This window comes from Melanaphis sacchari, unplaced genomic scaffold, assembly GCF_002803265.2.
Source record: "Melanaphis sacchari strain LSU unplaced genomic scaffold, SCAv2.0 Contig7_pilon_pilon, whole genome shotgun sequence".
Taxonomy (NCBI): domain Eukaryota; kingdom Metazoa; phylum Arthropoda; class Insecta; order Hemiptera; family Aphididae; genus Melanaphis; species Melanaphis sacchari.
The window spans coordinates 7,339,131-7,357,452 of record NW_020271560.1 but is presented as its reverse complement, the minus strand read 5'-3'; the positions used below and the strand labels follow the sequence as shown (position 1 = coordinate 7,357,452).

At 25.8% G+C, this 18,322-nt stretch overlaps 2 protein-coding genes across 2 annotated transcripts in view; one reads left to right on the top strand and one right to left on the bottom strand.

Annotated features, from left to right (window-relative positions):
• The window catches only part of LOC112601799 ((11Z)-hexadec-11-enoyl-CoA conjugase-like), a 54,434-nt gene that overhangs the window by 12,650 nt on the left and 23,462 nt on the right, over positions 1-18,322 (top strand). The window lies entirely within an intron of this gene.
• On the bottom strand, positions 6,703-8,578 carry LOC112601635. Its single transcript, XM_025349344.1, has 2 exons — positions 7,964-8,578; positions 6,703-7,791 (listed from the first exon to the last, which is right to left on the bottom strand). Exons 1-2 carry the CDS (start codon positions 8,348-8,350, stop codon positions 6,703-6,705), a joined length of 1,476 nt encoding a protein of 491 aa, XP_025205129.1. The 5' UTR covers positions 8,351-8,578.

The window sequence follows — 18,322 nt, the reverse complement described above, 5'->3', positions numbered from 1 at the left end:
TTTCTATTGAGTTACAATAAGATTAATAATACTGTATTAATCAGATGATTAGTATATTTTTAGTATATTTTTAACAAAAAAATAAAATAAAAATTATCAAAATAATGATTTATTTAAACTTAAGTATAATGTACACAAACTAAGTAGTAAGTAATAATAATAATAATAATATATTTAAATCTTAATTTTTAGTTAAGTAAATCAATTATTGACAGGTTGTAAATGATTGCTAAATTAATTACAACGTTATATAACTAATAGTTTCACTACAATATCTACTACAATAACTGTAGAGCTGTATAAAGCCGATCGTAAAATTTAACAACTTATGATGAGTTAGTTGAGATATTCAATTATAATTTGACGAATAGTGAGAAAATGATTAAAGTATTAAATATTATATTAACATAGATTATGGATGTTTAGATTGTTTTCAAATCATTAGAAATTAATTAAAGAAAGAATAAAATACGAAAAAACTAAAAAATCAAATTTAAGTCATAATATAGTTAGTAGGAGATGCATATATTTATAACTCATGGATGTGGTAGTAGAAATATTCGCCGTTATTTTTATTTTGCTTTCTGAAAAATGAGTAAATACTTGTAGAGAGATTGAGTTATAACTATATAAAAAAAAGAATATATGAGTGATGTAAAAAAGGTGAATTCTTTTTTCATTTTAGAGCTCTTAATATCTAAAAATCTGTATTATTTTTATACATATGTAAAAAAATATGCATTAATTTTTGTACTACAATAATTAGAAGAACGTTATAAAATATACATATATGCATACTATACATAATACATATTTAAAATATTGCACAATATGTTTTTAAATTTGCGATTCTATGCTTTGTCTTTGAAATAAGTTGGAGTTTTGTTTTTATTTTACTTAGAAATGCAGAGAAGTTACATACAAAATTATTGTCCAACCTACTCCAACCTAGTTAGAAAACATATAATAACATATATTATTAATAATTACAAAAACAAAAATAATAAACTATGAACTAACCAAAACATTTAAGTTTTTTTGATAACTATTCAACTTTATAATTTCTATAAATTATTAAGTTAACATTTTTTACGATTTTATATATTTTTTTTATTCTTCAGATCTAACGAATAATTTTTAATTTATTTTCTTGAAAATATTAGGAAATTTTGTAGATCGAAAATTTGTCAAGTCTGGATAATATATTACTGTGATAAATATATCTGATTTCTAATTGATTAATGAGCTATATAGACTCAAAGCATTTTTACAATAATAAAATTTGTCCCAAAAATATACTTTGATATCATCAAATATTAATGCAGCCATTTCAACAATTACCTCAGAATTTCGGAATTTAAATCATTAAAATATTAATTATTAAAAAAAAAGTATGGTAATAGTATTATTGAGTACATTTTGTGTAGAATATTAGAATAGAATAATTAATTTTAATAAATTAAAGTTCGTTTTTAAAAATCAAAATATTGAAAAAATTCATAATAAAATAAGAGATTTCGAGTATTATCTCAAAAATTTAAATTCATTCTAAGTATAATATAATATATTATGAATCATAATTACTTTTATGAATAAAATAATTTAGAGGCATCAAATTTCGATATTAAATTTCAGACAAAATATATAACAAGTTGTATCAAGTAGGGAGTAAACTCTAAGCATATGTTACCTTATGATGGATATCAAAATAAGTAATATATATTTTATCGATTTTGTATTTAGTGAGCTTATAGAATTACGTCAAAGTCTATGATCTTTTTTGATAGATATAGATTGGATTGAGAATATCCAATTATTATTATATCCATTATCCTTTTTTCTTGTGCGTATCTATCGTATTAAAATATGTATTTTTTTTTATGTATAAACTGACCGATGGTGTTTTTATTTTTATTCCATTTATAAATAAAATATAATACATCGTAAAAATTGGTTTTACAACGTCTTTTCCGCAGATATTTTTTTCGGGTAGACGGAGTAGGTAAGAACTCAAAAAGTTTTATGTAGCACCTTTATAGATCATAAATCGAGTTTTGAATTTTTGATAGTACTTTTAAAAGGACATTTTTCAATTTTCCTTGCTGTAGACTGTAGAGTATATATGTACTGCACATTTTTTCTAAACTATTATGTTAAACATTTTCGAAAAATTCCAACAACGAACTTTAATGTTTATTTATCGTTATTTTCAAATTTAATACTACAACAAAGTAAACACACCATTATATTGTGCCAAGGTGAGTGAAGTGATTTATGAGAACTAAATATCATATTATCTTTTTCTTAAATTTGTTTTAACTACTAACTGTTAGATGAATTCAGTGACATGTTAAAGTTACATTTTAAATGACGCAATTTTATATTTAAGAATTTTTTACCTCTACCATCATCATTCCTTCATAACAATATTACAAAACCGTGAAGCTATTCTCCTTTTTTCAGTTTCCAAATGCATTATGATGAAAATTATTACAATACTTTACTTTTTAGTTGTTACCTTAGTATGAACTTCGGTGACACTATTACCACTCACCATTTCTTTAAAAAGTTGATGCAGTTACATTGAATTTGATCTTTTCGGCCCGTCATTGTGTGCGTTTAATATTAAATGTCGGTCGTCAATATATACACATTATTTCTAGGGTTTCTTGGAGGTCACAACAAAATAAATTCCTGTAATGTATACATTATTTATACTATATCTACATTCTACATATATATGAGTGATTATTTACTTTTTTATATGTACTTTAACTAGAATACTTTTAAAACAAATTATGTATAAACATTGTTATTTGATACTTCTTATGAGTGACATCGTTGAGGTAATTTTTTTTTTGCGTGCTTCCACGACGTGAATCGATGGCCACTAGTGTAATATATTTTCTAGTTTATCTAACTTAAGGTATAACTAAATTATTCATACAATGAACTAGTCCAAGGATCGATTATGTGATATAGTCTCTTGTGCAGCTGTTTTTTATATATAAAATGATTTATTATATATTTATACGACATGACTATCACTGACACGTAGGTATACACTTTATATCATCCCTGTGGGAATGGAGAAGAATAAAAGCCAAAAAGTCTAACCTATCTAACCTCGAAAATATATATCTATATAATAATAATTTATTGTTACCCGTAGGCCGTAGTAAGAGCTATAATAAATAAAATTTCCAATTTCAAAATAATAGAATTTTCGTACACATTTAATTAAATAAATGTTGATAATTTGGTATAGTGCCTAATTAAAATTTAATAATCTTGGAAATTTGGTATGTTCAAAAATGTATTTATTTATTTTAACAATATTATAATATATACTTAGACACGAAAATTTAAAAACAATTTCATCGATTTTGTGCTTCATATAGTAATTGCATTATTTATGTTGTTTCTTTAAATTTTCATAGGCCTGCATGTACGTCAGTACTACAAAATATTGATTGTAAAAAAAAAAAAAAATACTTATATGTAACAACAATCTATTATATCATTTGATACGATACACGTTGCAACAGATAGTGCACCAGACAGTGCGTGATCTTGGATCAATGTTTTATACAGCTAATAATGTATACTAACAACATAATTCCATTTTAGACCTAACCTAACCTTTTCCCCCATATTCGGTCTACTACAGACAAGTTAAGACCTGTTTATTTTCTCTATCAATCTGTACTTGACTTATTGTCACAATCGTTTTTAGTTAAAAATATATATACAACGTGGTTATCCTTTCGCTGGAGATTTACAAGTGTTATACACATGAGTGGACTAGGTCAGGGGCGGCCAAACAGTTGATCGCAAACGATTTCAAAGTCGATTGTACTACAATTTATTTTTAGGCTACGCATACGAAAATTAATAATGTTGGTATAGTAACTTAATAATAATAAAAACTTATTTTATTGAAGTCGATCTTCAAAGGTGAAGTGTATTTTTAGTAGATTACGGCCGAAAAAAGTTAAGTTTGGTGGTCCTGGATTAGGTCATATTAATTGGCCCACGTTTTACGAGAATGATCAAGTAGATAGTATGTAGTAGCAGATTTAGGGGTTATTCAAGAGGAGAAGAGATTTAAAAAAATAAAATATTTTTTTCTTATCAAACCATTAACTTGTTTTATTTAGATTAATTGTTTTTTGTGTTATTTTTTTATTTCTTTTATAATTACTATTTGAATTTATAATTATGGAAAGGTCTATATTATATACATATATAATATTTATAATTGTAGTTTTTTTGTTACCAATATTATATTTCAATATTTATGACGAAATTTTAATATGTGAAATTTTATTGCAGAAATTATGTTAAGATTTTGATAGTATTGCAGCTATATAAACAATTATAAAATATAATAATTCAAGACATAAAAACATAGTCCAATAGAGAGGTGATTACCTTATAAACCTCCCGCCACCACTGGTTTTCAAGACCATTCGTCCTAGAATTTAGTACTGTACCATGAAAAAATTGATATAGAGATGTTCATAAGGCCTACAAAAGTTTAATTACATCGCTCCCACACTCAACCTATATCAAAGTTCTCTATTTTGTTTGGTCGATAATTTTCTCTGTGCTATAGTTTAATACACAGTGACTAATGATAAATATTGTTTGTAATGAAAACCAATTAGAAATTAAAATCTACTATAAAGGCGAAGTGTTGAACTACTTGAGCGGAATATGTGTATCAAACAATAAGTCTTCAAAATTCATTAGCATAACTTAACCCAGGAGTCTTCAAACTACGGCCCACGGGCCGCATCCGACCCTCGAACAAGTTTTCACCGGCCCACCAAATGACGGCAAATAATCTAAAAATATACTTAGTTTCCAAAATCGTTATTGTGCATACGTGTAATTATCAGCTGTTTCGGCTGTACCATAGATTACGATCTGTAGTTTATAAATTATATGTATTCATACATTCTGGCGTGCTAAGAGCTTTTTTTATTTTATGTGGCCCTCGGATAAAAAAAGTTTGGAGACCCCTGACTTAACCTATTTATTTTGTCATGTGTGTATAGTGTCTGTATTATCTTTTTCTTTATACCTGACGTGAGCTACTCGCTAGTGTGGCTTACTGTACTGTAAATCATTGGGTTTTCGAGAGAAAACGGATTGAACTAATTCGGAGTCTGTAAATTGCGTTCTCTAAAAAAAGGTTATTGTCATATACTATGTAAATTGCGGCCCATGTACTTTTAAAACATACGTAAATGAAATTACGGGCCGAGTATATTTATGACATACGTAAAGTGCGGCCCGGAATATTCCGATTTCCGGTCGGCTGTACAATTTAAAGATTAGTAATTACTAATAATGTATGATGTAGATATCAGTTTGAGTAGTTAGGGAACAAAAAGAAAAAAAATGACTGTAAAAGAAACATTTATACATAAAAAAATGTATGAATTGCAAGCATAAAAAAAAAAATACTCGGTTAGACTATGTGTGGAAACTATCTTACAAATTTTTACCAGTTTCTTAATTACAATTTTTTTTTAATAATATACATTTTTATCTAATACTTTGTTACTAATTTTTGATAATACATTTTTTAATTATAAATAAAAAAAACAGAAAAACTAATATTTTTAACTATACCAATACTAAAACAATTATATTGCCAGCCCTAAGTCTGAAAAATTGGAAGGAAAAAATTTATTTTAATAAATAAATTGATTCTATACAAATTATACTTTAGCCGTAGCTTATATGTATACAAAATTTATTTAAAATGGGGAATAGTAAGTTTCTACACGAGAGTAGCAGGTAAACAATTACATACGTAAGTTCTTACAAATGTGATGTGTTAATTCTTACACAAATATAAAAATAAGATGTGTAAGTTCCTATACGGTGAAAAAAAGGGGAATCGGACATTTCGGCACGGCTGTTTCGGCACGGCAGTTTCGGCACGGCTGTTTCGGCGCGAAGATATATCGGCGCTGGAAATTTCGGCGCGAGGAAATTTCGGCGCGTCGTTTTTTTTTTAAATTAACTATTACTATCACTATTATGAAAAATAATCTTAATAAAATTGTCAATAGTATAATCCTACCAAATATAGCTGTTATCGTATAACGTAAAAACCGATTATATAGGTAAGATAAAGGTGTAGATTATTAACCCACATAAAATCTAAAAATACAAAACAAATAATAATATATCATTATTTGAATATTACAATACATTTTAAAAATACAAAATAAATAAATAGTATATTAATAATTCATCATTATTCCAATATTATAATACATTTTAAAAATACAAAATAAATAATATAATAATAAAGTTTTATATGTTTAATAATACATGATTACATGGTTAAAATATAAATTATGATAGCGATTCCCTTTAAACAGTCGAAAAAAAAAAAAGGAATTCATAATACTTTAAAAATGTTAATAATATATACAATTGAAATTTATTTTAAAGAAATATTAAAATAAATAAATAGCATATTAATAATTCATCATTATTCCAATATTATAATACATTTTAAAAATACAAAATAAATAATATAATAATAAAGTTTTATATGTTTAGTAATACATGATTACATGGTTAAAATATAAATTATGATAGCAATTCCCTTTAAATAGTCAAAAAAAAAAAAGAATTAATAATACTTTAAAAATGTTAATAATATACAATTTAAATTTATTTTAAAGAAATATTATGAGCGATTCCCTTTAAATAATCCATACAATTTCTTATATTATATTCACTAACTATTTTATGTAATCGATGATTTAGGTCGGTATATTTTTTTAATTTTTTAGGGGGACTCCCTCCAGCAGTTAGTTGCGTCATAAAAACATCGTGGCCTGTTTGAACCCTTCTTAGGCAATTTATAAATGTCCAAATTGTTGGGCCACACACTCCCATTTCAATATTCAACCTCCTATTTGCTGCCTCGGCATGATTATTTGTCCTATTTTCTGAATTTAAGACTCTATCATATAAATTCCAAATTTCTGGAGGGAAACGCGCATTTCTTCTTCCCCGACCATTACGGTTAATTCGACCTATATAATTATCTTCAAACCATTCTAATAAATTATTTAATTCCTCATCAAGATGTTGAGCTAATAAATCAACTGCAAAATCAAGATCTTCTATTTTTACAAATGCTAATGAAATTATCATTTTAACTGATATAGAAAAATCAGCGTCATTGTTATATCGAGTTGTGAGATTTAATGCACCAACTTGCTTTTTAAAATTTTTCGACAAATGAAATAAACAACCATATATTTTAACATTGGGAAATGCTTTTTTTATTGATTTTATGGCCGCTTGTTCAAAATCGCATGAAATTGATTTAGGATTTATAGCCGGTCTTAAATTTTTCAACATTAAAAACATATGATCATATGTTACTGATTGTTTATCGGGGAGTAAAATATAAACCATAGGCAGTATACCATGTAAATATTCAGCTAATATTACATATACTTGACTAAATAATGGAGGTGCAACTTTAAATGTACCATCCATGTACCAAACGCTCGAATTTTCCAAAATATCAAGGCTCTTAGATCGAGAAAAAATTAATATTCTATTAGAACCTGGACCACTATCACTTTGTAAAAATATTTCCTCATTACCGTTTGATGGAGAATACATAGTATACGCGGGTGGGATGTCTAGTGTAGTTAGGTCGACTGGATTATGTGGTGCCATTTGGATTTCTTGACGTTTTCGCCGAATCGTTTTTTTTAAAGTTGAATTATTTGGCAAAGTGGCCTGAATTCAAACAACAAAGAATATCTTTTTAAATAATTTATTAAAAATATATATATGTATAATATAATATTTTTTTTTTAATTAGCTTTTATATGCTAAACTACATTATCGTTCCTAAAATTAAATTAACGGGCCTAGTAAAAACAAAAAGCTGTCTGAAATTTGTACTTACTTTAGCTGCTTCGGATAAAGGTCCAACACATTCGTTTATTACAACTGATGTAGGCTCCATTGTTTGAAGTGCACGTGTCTTAATTTTTGTAATTGCAGCCTCTACTTCTATTTTAGCCGCTTCAGAATCATGAGTGTGGTCGTTAATTTTTTTTTGTATAATATAATCATCGATTCCTGTATGAATTCGACAATTACACATATCTTTATTGCGACACCTCCAAAATCGCTTTGTACGGTTAAAATTAAATTTGTCGAAAATATACATGAAACCGTCTTGTACAAAAATTTCACGTCCGCGGTTCGATAATAAATTAGACATTTTAACAAGTATAAATTTTTGTGCAGCAATGATGACAGGTCCAGAACTGATTGCTTTACAGTTCATACACTACGCGTATACATAATCGTCACTTTATATCTTAACTGCTGTGGGTTAATAACCTATACTTTTATCTTACCTATATAGACATATAGTTGGTTCTTACGTTACACGATAACAGCTATATTTGGTAGGATTGCACTATTGACGATTTTATTAAGATAATTTTTCATAATAGTAATAGTTAATTTAAAAAATGCCGCGCCGAAATTTCCTCGCGCCGAAATTTTCAGTGCCGATATATCTTAGCGCCGAAACAGCCGTGCCGAAACGGCCAAGCCGAAATGGCCGAGCCGAAATGTCCTAGACCCGAAAAAAAGGTACGTGTGTTTGTGTGTTTGTTCTTACACGACAGAAACAAGTACATATGTAAGTTCCTACATGGTGGAAATTACTAATTAGTAAAAAAAAGTTCAAATATATATTAAATATAAATTTCATAAATAGATAGGCAATGATAATACAAAATAATAAAAATATATACGATGGAAAAACCTGGCATTTAATAGAGTATAACGATAGCTTACCGATAAAACTGACATTTAAATTCGATTTTTTGACACACAAAATTTTTACGATTCTTTTTAATGCTGATAAAAATAATACAAAAAACTTGATTTTGGTTTGAAAATCTTATAATTATACACAAAATATTGTACGTCGAGTAATTTCTTTTAACAGTTAGGTTTGTATTGTTCGAGTAATTCGTGTGTTCACACATATCCGTTTATATTCGGCATAATATACAAAGTCACAATGAGCGAAAATGTATTATTTATGTTCAGTGAAAAGGCAAACAACTACTAGTTTTAAATGATTTAAAATTTTTTAAGCACCATAAATCTAAAAAAATAAATTAAAATATGTGGCGTTGTGTTGTAAATAAGTGTAGTGCAAAAGTTTATATTGTGGGTCAAAATGCCCAATTAATAAATACAGATAAATCATTTTTTGACCATAGTCATGCAAATTATGACACTTTAAAACGGCAAAAAATCAGTAACTCTCGCAAAAGAAAAGTTGTAGACTATAGTTGAAAAACTGTCAAAAATATTAAATATTATGAAAAGAAGTATCTAAATATTCTAATGAAGGAGATTTGATATCACTCGATTTAAAACTCAAAACAAGAAATAATTACAATACAAGGATGCATTGTTATCTCAAACTGTCAACATCAAGGAAAGAAGTTCATGAAAAATTTAATTTATTAGACATAAAGACAAATAGAGGTGAGTTATTTCTTTATGATAACGATGCGCTAAATGAAATAGTTATTTTTTCATGAAAACAAACATTGATTTTTTAAAAGATTTAGATATTTTGTACATGGATAGTACTTTTAACTAATGTGATAAATATTACATGCAATTATACACAATTTATGGCATTCTAAATGGAGTATAAATTCCATCAATGTTTTGTTTATTACCAAATAAAGAAAAAAATAAATACATTAAATTACTGAACAAAATTAAAATAGCTGGAATAATACCTAAAACATCTTTTAAATTTTGAAATAGCAATACATCAAGCAGTTTTTGAAATTTTTCCGGAAACAGAGGTGTTTAGTTATTGTTTTCATTTGGGCCAAGTTTGGTTTCGTAAAATTCTAAATATAGGTTATGCATGATAATTTTATTCAGAAAATGACTATGTAGGAAAATGGTTAGTACATAGTTTTGGATTTTCTTTCTTAGTCCAAAGGAAGTGGAAGAATGTTTTATAGACTATTTTATGGCAGACAAACCTAAAATTTTAGCTATAACAGAATTTTGTGATTATTTAATAGAAAATTATGTATCAAATGATAGTAATCTTCTTCCGAAAATGTGGGCTCAGCAATCTTCTGATAGAATCGATAAATTACGATTGAGAATGTTATTTTTGGGGTAACACAATTGAGAATGTTCGAATTTTTTTATTTTTTCTAACATTGTCAAATGTAATCAATCGATAATATGAGCACAATAATCTGTTGATATTTATTGGACTTTTATCGGATTAGCCGGTTATCAATAGTAACTTAGATATCAGATACTAGAGAATGATATAATAGTCAATTTTACAGCTCTTATCTAGCAATATATATAATTATTAAAGTTCTAATTGAAACTCAAGCAGAAACAATATTGAAAATAGTTACGATACAGAGTAAAAAAAAAAGAAATGCCAAAAAAACAAAAGAATAAAATAATTAATATTCATAGTAAATACATATATGTGGTATGTGGGAAATAAAAGTTTTAATAATTCATTAAAATATTTAGAGTATGTTGGCTTACGCTATTTCGCTATAACTGATATATAGGTAATTAAGTTGTAATTACAAAATATTATATTTATTTCATTTTTATACATTTCATGATTTTATAAGTTCTGCATATTTTACATTTTTTATACATATATACACTACACAGATGTTAGATATTTTTATAAGTTCTACATTTTTAAAATTTTTTATCCATATTATATATTACATATTATTAGGCGCTTATTTGAATACGATTATAATTATTAATTTATGATTTTTTCAAAAATTTAAAAGGTGAAAATAAAATAATTAAATAACTTATGTAACTATTTTCTTATAATTACACTAATAACCATTACACATATGACATAGTATGTTATGTAGAATAGCTGAAAATGTTGCATTACCAAAAAAACTATTGCCGACTAAATAAATTCACTATTGTAAAATATTATGGTTATTTATATCATTATGACTGTTAATTGTATCATTTTATTATGTAAAGAATTCTAGAATTCAATATATTTTTAATATTACGATGATAGATTAGTTTTTTGTGTACGCATTAATGTACGTCGACCGCATGTTTATTATACATCTGGATTTCCGGTTACTCATTAGCCATTTATTTTATATAAATTTTAATACGTTATATGTGAACTGTGCAAAATATTTAAATTAAATTTGAGGCCTCTGTAATGATAACATTTTTGCACGGAATTGTTGTAACAGATTGTTCTCTCTCTTTAATACATATTTATATACTTACTATATTATATCTACTGTTGAGAGGCGTTCAAAGTTTATACGATAATAGACACTTTGCGTGAAAAGCTCTTAGGTCAGACTTTTATACTTATTAAAATTTAAAAAAAATAAATGCTTTTATACTTTTAAGTTTGATAACTTAAAAAAAAAGGCTAGTTTTAGTTCTCTTCCATTTAATTTTTAAATTAAAGTCATTAAACCCTAAATATTTGTTATTTGCATACTATAAACATGAATAGTTGTTTTTGATAACATTGTGTCCAGACTTTATTTTATTTGTATTTCATATTCCATTAAAATAAATTGTAGTGGTTAATGGAAAAAATAATTTCATATAGTCATGCAAGCTGTCAAAGTAACTGCCTCATTTACGGATGTTGGTTTTGTGGTTGTGATGTTGTTATCTGCCCGTAATATAAAACTTAGTACTTGCTAAATACTAATAGTAGTGTGTATTTATAATTGTATACTTTTACCTGTATATATTCTATAAAGAAATATATTGCACGCAAATGATATAAGTAATAATTATCATATTATTGTATTTAAAAAATCCTTTTTTAATAAACTCATTTTATTTTTTCAGCTGAAATATTATAGTTCGAAAATTATCCAAAATTAAAAAATAGAAATAAATAATAGCATAATAGACTACCTGCTTGTAATATATATAATAAATTAAAAGATAAATTTTATTGTTTATGAAGATAATTATATGTATGTATATTATTTACATGAACTGATTGTGCATATTTTTATATGAAAACATTATTATCAATGCTCATTTAAGACTCGTGCTAATTAAATGTTAATTTTGTAAATTTATGGATGGTTTGGTAAACCGCAGAAAGCAAAGCATAAATAATAATTTATAATCAGATATTCATATTGTTAGTCAGTTAACCACTAACTATATAATGTTTAGTCGGCATTTAATTTTGACTCGATAATTTTGCTTGAAACTTTTAGATTATCGTTATGCTTTTGTCTTTCATAAGCTGTGCAAACTTTTACTGGTGGCGAATTTATAGAATCCCGATGAGGAGTTTGTTTAATAAATTGTATAATTTAATTTGCGAACTATAATATTGATAATATATTATTATTTCACATCGTGTTACTCTCGCACGTATAAATCATTATTTTACCGGATTTATATCAATAATTAATATATATAAATATTGATTGCGAATTATTTAGTGAATAACCCTCTCAGTATACGTATTTATTCATTTCTCGTACATATTATTTGACCTTAACATATAATAATATAATATTATTATATACCTACTTGCATAGATGTCGGGTACTGATACGATATATACAATTACTAATCCCTATAATAAGGAGCTATAACAGGATTTAATTTAACCTCGATACCTACGGTTGTTTAAATCCAATTGTCGGTGTTTAGGCCTGTAAATACTACTTTTTAGACGAAACTGTGACTGAAAGTAAATTTGATTGCAAAACACCTATATGCATCGAACTGCAGTGACAGTTTGTGGTTTGATCATAGCTGAAAACATAAAAAACAATAGTAACGTTGACGTCAACAATAAAAAATTAGCTCCGTGACGTGATAATATCGAATGATTTATACGGGGTGATCCATTTAACGTAAGATAGTGTAATTTTATTATTTATACTAAAGTTTTTAAAAATATTTGTTTTACATGATTTTGATTCATTACAATACAACATCGTATGAAGTTACAATTTTTATTATATTTTAAAGTGTGAACTTTTTTTAATGACAACATACATTTTAAATTTTATAGAAGCAGAATATTCAGAGTATCTATTTTGATCTAAAAAAATTAAATTTTAATCAAGTAGCTTATTAGTTATAAATTATAATTGATAAATATTTAATGTTTTGATGAGCTGAATAGTGAACCAACATTACGCAAAATATACCTGTATTACTATACACTGTTCATATAAACTTAAAATAAATATAACTCCCTGAGTACTTGGCAATAATTTAATTTTTATACATCGATAAGTACTTTAAAAATATTTTGTTTTTGAATAAGACATGAAAATACATATCGTTGTTTTAAAAGTAAAATATTTATAAAAATAATAAAAATATATTTTTTTAGAAAAATGTTATTTTTTTAATGGTTTTAAATTATATAAAATAAAATTCATCTGGTTTAGAGCTATACACTGACGTACGGGTATAAATGTATAATTCTATGATGTATGCTTTTAAAATTCTATTGGTGCTTATGAATTATGACATTTTTGGGGTCAATAATATTTCAATGAATGTTATTGTTTCATTGACGTTGTCATTGGTTTTTTAATTCCAGATTCTAAAAAAAAAGTTAAAAAATAAAATCGCACATTTTAAAAAACTGCAACAGTTAACGTGTAGATACAGTCCAACGATATCATAACATAATACACAATTAGTTAGTAGTCAGCAGTCAAACTTGGTCACTATATTGCAGAGTACTGTGGAAAACACTGTCTGATTTTGACCGTTGAAACTGGGAATTTGACACTTTAATATATACGGTCGTCCGAATAATATTTTATGTCCAGCGGCCAAATTCATGACGGGCATTATAAATACAACGAAGTATGAAATAATGTAACAATACAGAATTATTTATTAGTATATAGGGAATGCTGATATTTTGCTTATTTTATCATTTTTTCTGCACATTTCACAATTTAATTTTAATACATTTGCGAATAAAAAAATAAATAATTTTATGTTTTATACACTATAAGTATTTTTGACCTTTTTTTTTTATGGTTGACCTTTGTGAATATTTCATCGTTAGTGGATACATAAATGGCTGATAGGAGTTTTTTTTTCATAACGAATTAATTTTGTAGACAGTTAACATATTTTTTTATTGTTAACTGTCATTTATTAGAGATAATTTTGATAAAAATATCGATGTACTTACTATATGCCTGTCTACGTGTTGTATGTTAATTTATTCTTCAAAATGGAAGGTATGTGTAATGGCTTTAATAATTACATTCAAAAATAACTTGAGAAAACATTGTGTTGTGTTAGTGGTACTAAGAATAAAACAAATTTTGTTTATGTACATATTGTATATGAAAAAATATTTTGTCCTAATAATTTGGTTTGTTGATTATTTTTGATACGCCTTAAGTGTTGAGTTGGACTATTTCCAAAATGCGTATCGAGGATTAAATTGTAAGCAAATTTTATTTTATTTAAGTTAATCAATTTAAGTGGTGAAGATTACTTACCACTTAATATTATTTATTCTGTTGTCCATTAATTTTGTATGTACGATGTCAATGAATCCATGTTAATAAATAATAGATATAGTGACAATAGATCGCGCGACAACTGATAATGTACGACAATTGATGTAATGTCTTAAGATACTATCTGTATATTATAATTTATAATTTAGATTTTATAAATTATGTGCATTAAATAAAATACATTTAGGCGTATTTAATCTGTATTTATAAATTTAATTAAGATTCTTCACTATTAAACTTTAGCAGTTGTTAATAATTAAAATAATAATAATAGGTTTTCATAAATTAACTTTAACTAAGTAAAATAATATAAATAAAAAAAATCAAATTTATAGTTGAAAATTATGTGCAACTTTTCATAAATAACTTTTTTACTTCTATCAGTACAATCACTACATATTTTTTTAAGTTTTTTTGCTCGATCATTTTAAATTTTTTTGATGGTTGTTGATGTACTGCGACTAACTGTTCAGATTTTAACGGTTTAACACGTTATTCTTTTTGTAACACAGTAATAATATGATATTGTAAAGCCATGACTAATAAAAAATAAATAATTTGAAAATGTTGAAAAGTTCGGTACAAAATTAGTTGTCGCGCAATAAATTCATCCTACATTTTTTTTTTTTTATTATTTTTAAAATAATATCTTAATTGTAGTATACCTAGTACCTACTGGTATTCATATTTACCATATATTAAAAAAAAAAAAAAAAAATATATTTGACAAGCATTTTATACTGTAACAGTTTTTAGAACATATTTGGCTGATGAAGCTGAATAATTCTAGTAATCAAAAATTGTTTTTGGTTATACTAAACGTAATTAAATAATATGTGAGCTTTTAAAATAATTAATCAACACAAATAATTTCTATTGTATTATCAAATTAATTTTTTTTAAAAACCAAACTCATCATAAGAATCTAATATCTCATGTATTTTACAGACATTTAGAGTGGAACGCAAACATACTTTTTCATTTTTATATCATACATTTGTAGAATAGTTTTATAAAAATAAATTTCGTGAAAGTAATAAATATAGTCTATATGGGTAGGTAGTAGGTACACCTTAATTCATAATATATCACCCATCACTGAAAAAAAGTATTAAAATGTATTAGTTACGATATCTGAGAAATATAATGCCTCAAATACATTTTAGACACGTATTATATTCCTCGTTAAAACTTTTCGAAGCTTAACACATATGTTTATTATGAAACAGTAAACATTTAAAAATTGACAGTTTCGTGCGCACGACGTATTTTGATTGAACTAAAACTTTAAATTTGGATTGGATTAAAAAGAATAAAGATACGTAATGTATATAGATATATGTATGTTTGTGTATTTTAGTATACGAGAGTGTGTATTGTAAATTTTGCGTGTGCATTGCGTGTCTTTCGTGACGTTTCAATTTTTCAACCTATAAACAATGTGAATAATGTGATATTTATCGATATTGATAAATTCTTCTAACGAGAATTTCAAAACTTTTGGACGGGGTCTTAAATTAAATTAAAATAATAATATATCGATTTATAAAGCGAAAAAATAATTTCATCTATTATTTTTTGTGAATAAATACCTTAATGACAAATTGTCATTGACAATGTACTTACTCACGTGCATTTGATGGATACAACAAAGCGGTTGATAAACAACAATGAAGAATCGGTTTATAGGTACGTAAAACCTAATGCCTGAAAAATTATATCACTTTTATATACACATAAATTTTCGTTTCGTGTATCTTGTACCTATATACATAATTATTTTAACAATAATTTTTTTATTGCACAATCAATAAAAAATATTTTTACATTAATTGTAGGTGTTCCGAGTATTTAGTGGCTTTAGTATATACTTGAACGAAGAAATCTTCCAATGAAGGTACTTCGGTGTGAGTGTGATACATCATTTATGTGTAAAAAAAATTCTTTTAAGTTAAACGATACATACTGGCTGCTGCAATTATTTTTATACATGGCTTCCAGTGCCATAAATTTTTATTGCATAAAGTGCATTATTGTACATCGCTTCAATAAGGTTTTAGAGGGCTTAGATTCTGTTAATATCCAAAATGTATTGATAATATTATATACAATAGAAATCCTTTATAATGATGTCAATCGTCGTGACATATCGGGTTTAATGACTTTAAATTAAATAGCCTGGTTAAAATTATGTTTTATATGATAATTTTGATAGATTGTAATGATGTTATCTGGGTAACAAGGTTTTAATGATTTTGACGTTTATTTTTGGTAAATTTAGATGAATATTTTATCTAAAATTATCACGTAATATATGATGTGTAATATTATCGAAACAACGTTTTTGGTTATATTTAATTTTAAGATAAGGCAAAATATTAAAAATTTAATGTCGAATTATATGGTTATCAATAATTTAAGTTCAAAAATAATCTGAAAAGTAATAGTGAAAATACGAAAGGATTAAAATATGTTAAATAATAAAAAATAATAGTTTTATTTTCAAGCATAAGATGAAAATAAATTTAAATTTTTAATAATTTACTCAACTAGAGTAATTATTTTGTAATTTAAATATACTTTAATATCTATACTGCTTTGTAATACATTTTTTTTTATTATTAGCTATTATACTTCGAAAATTTATTGAAAACATTAAAAAAATTATCTCTTAAAATCTTTAGGTTCGATTCTAATTTATAGTATGGATCCAATAAATAATTATATGTAATATAATACTTAATACATCGAAACTTCATATGCGTAGAGACATAATTATAAAAACAATACATCGCTCAGTTTGCGCCGAATCTAAAATTGTTACACCCTTAGAGAGCATTTAAAATATTGTTCTTAAGTACCAACTATTAATTCATACACGACCATCGTACACCCAAATATAATTATATGAATTTCTTTTGCACAGAATTTTATATGACAGTGTCGTAACCAGGATTTTGCTTTGGGGAGAAAGGATGCTGTTAATTTATTATTTAGGGGAGACATAACGAGCATACCTCATAAATTTGGTACATAGCTGATGCCACGGGTATATATCATTTTAGACTTTAGAAATAATATACATTTAAACAAATTACAATTTTAATACGTTTTAAATAATATAATATACGTTCGCAAGACACTGAAAACGTTTTAAATTTTGGTGAAATTTTGAGGTGGGATTTAGTCCATGACTGTTGTAGAAGGATAATTACACTTAACACATGAGTTAAGTTAGTGACCACCACTGACTACGAATAACCAAAATATAATAAATATAGTTTATACATGTGTAACTTTTTTTTTTATTTTCACCATTGCACTAAAATATTATTTTACACGTAATATCATCGAATATATAATAATATATATGTAATTATTCGCATGTATATAATATTCCCATCCGTTATCACAACTTATTACAGGAAGTTTATTACCTTCGTATAATATATACATTAGATTTCGATTCGTATTCAAAACGTCCGTTTAACATGTATATGAGTTTAATATAATATTATCTACACGTATGAATAACAATATATTAATTTCGGTTACTATATTCATGTTTGCTGGCAAGCACGTATGATTCACGCATATGTTTTATAATATACGTGTACCTATGTACTATGTTTACTTTTATACTATAACGGATTTTGGCGTTCTATGGATTTATATCTACTCCCCCTCCC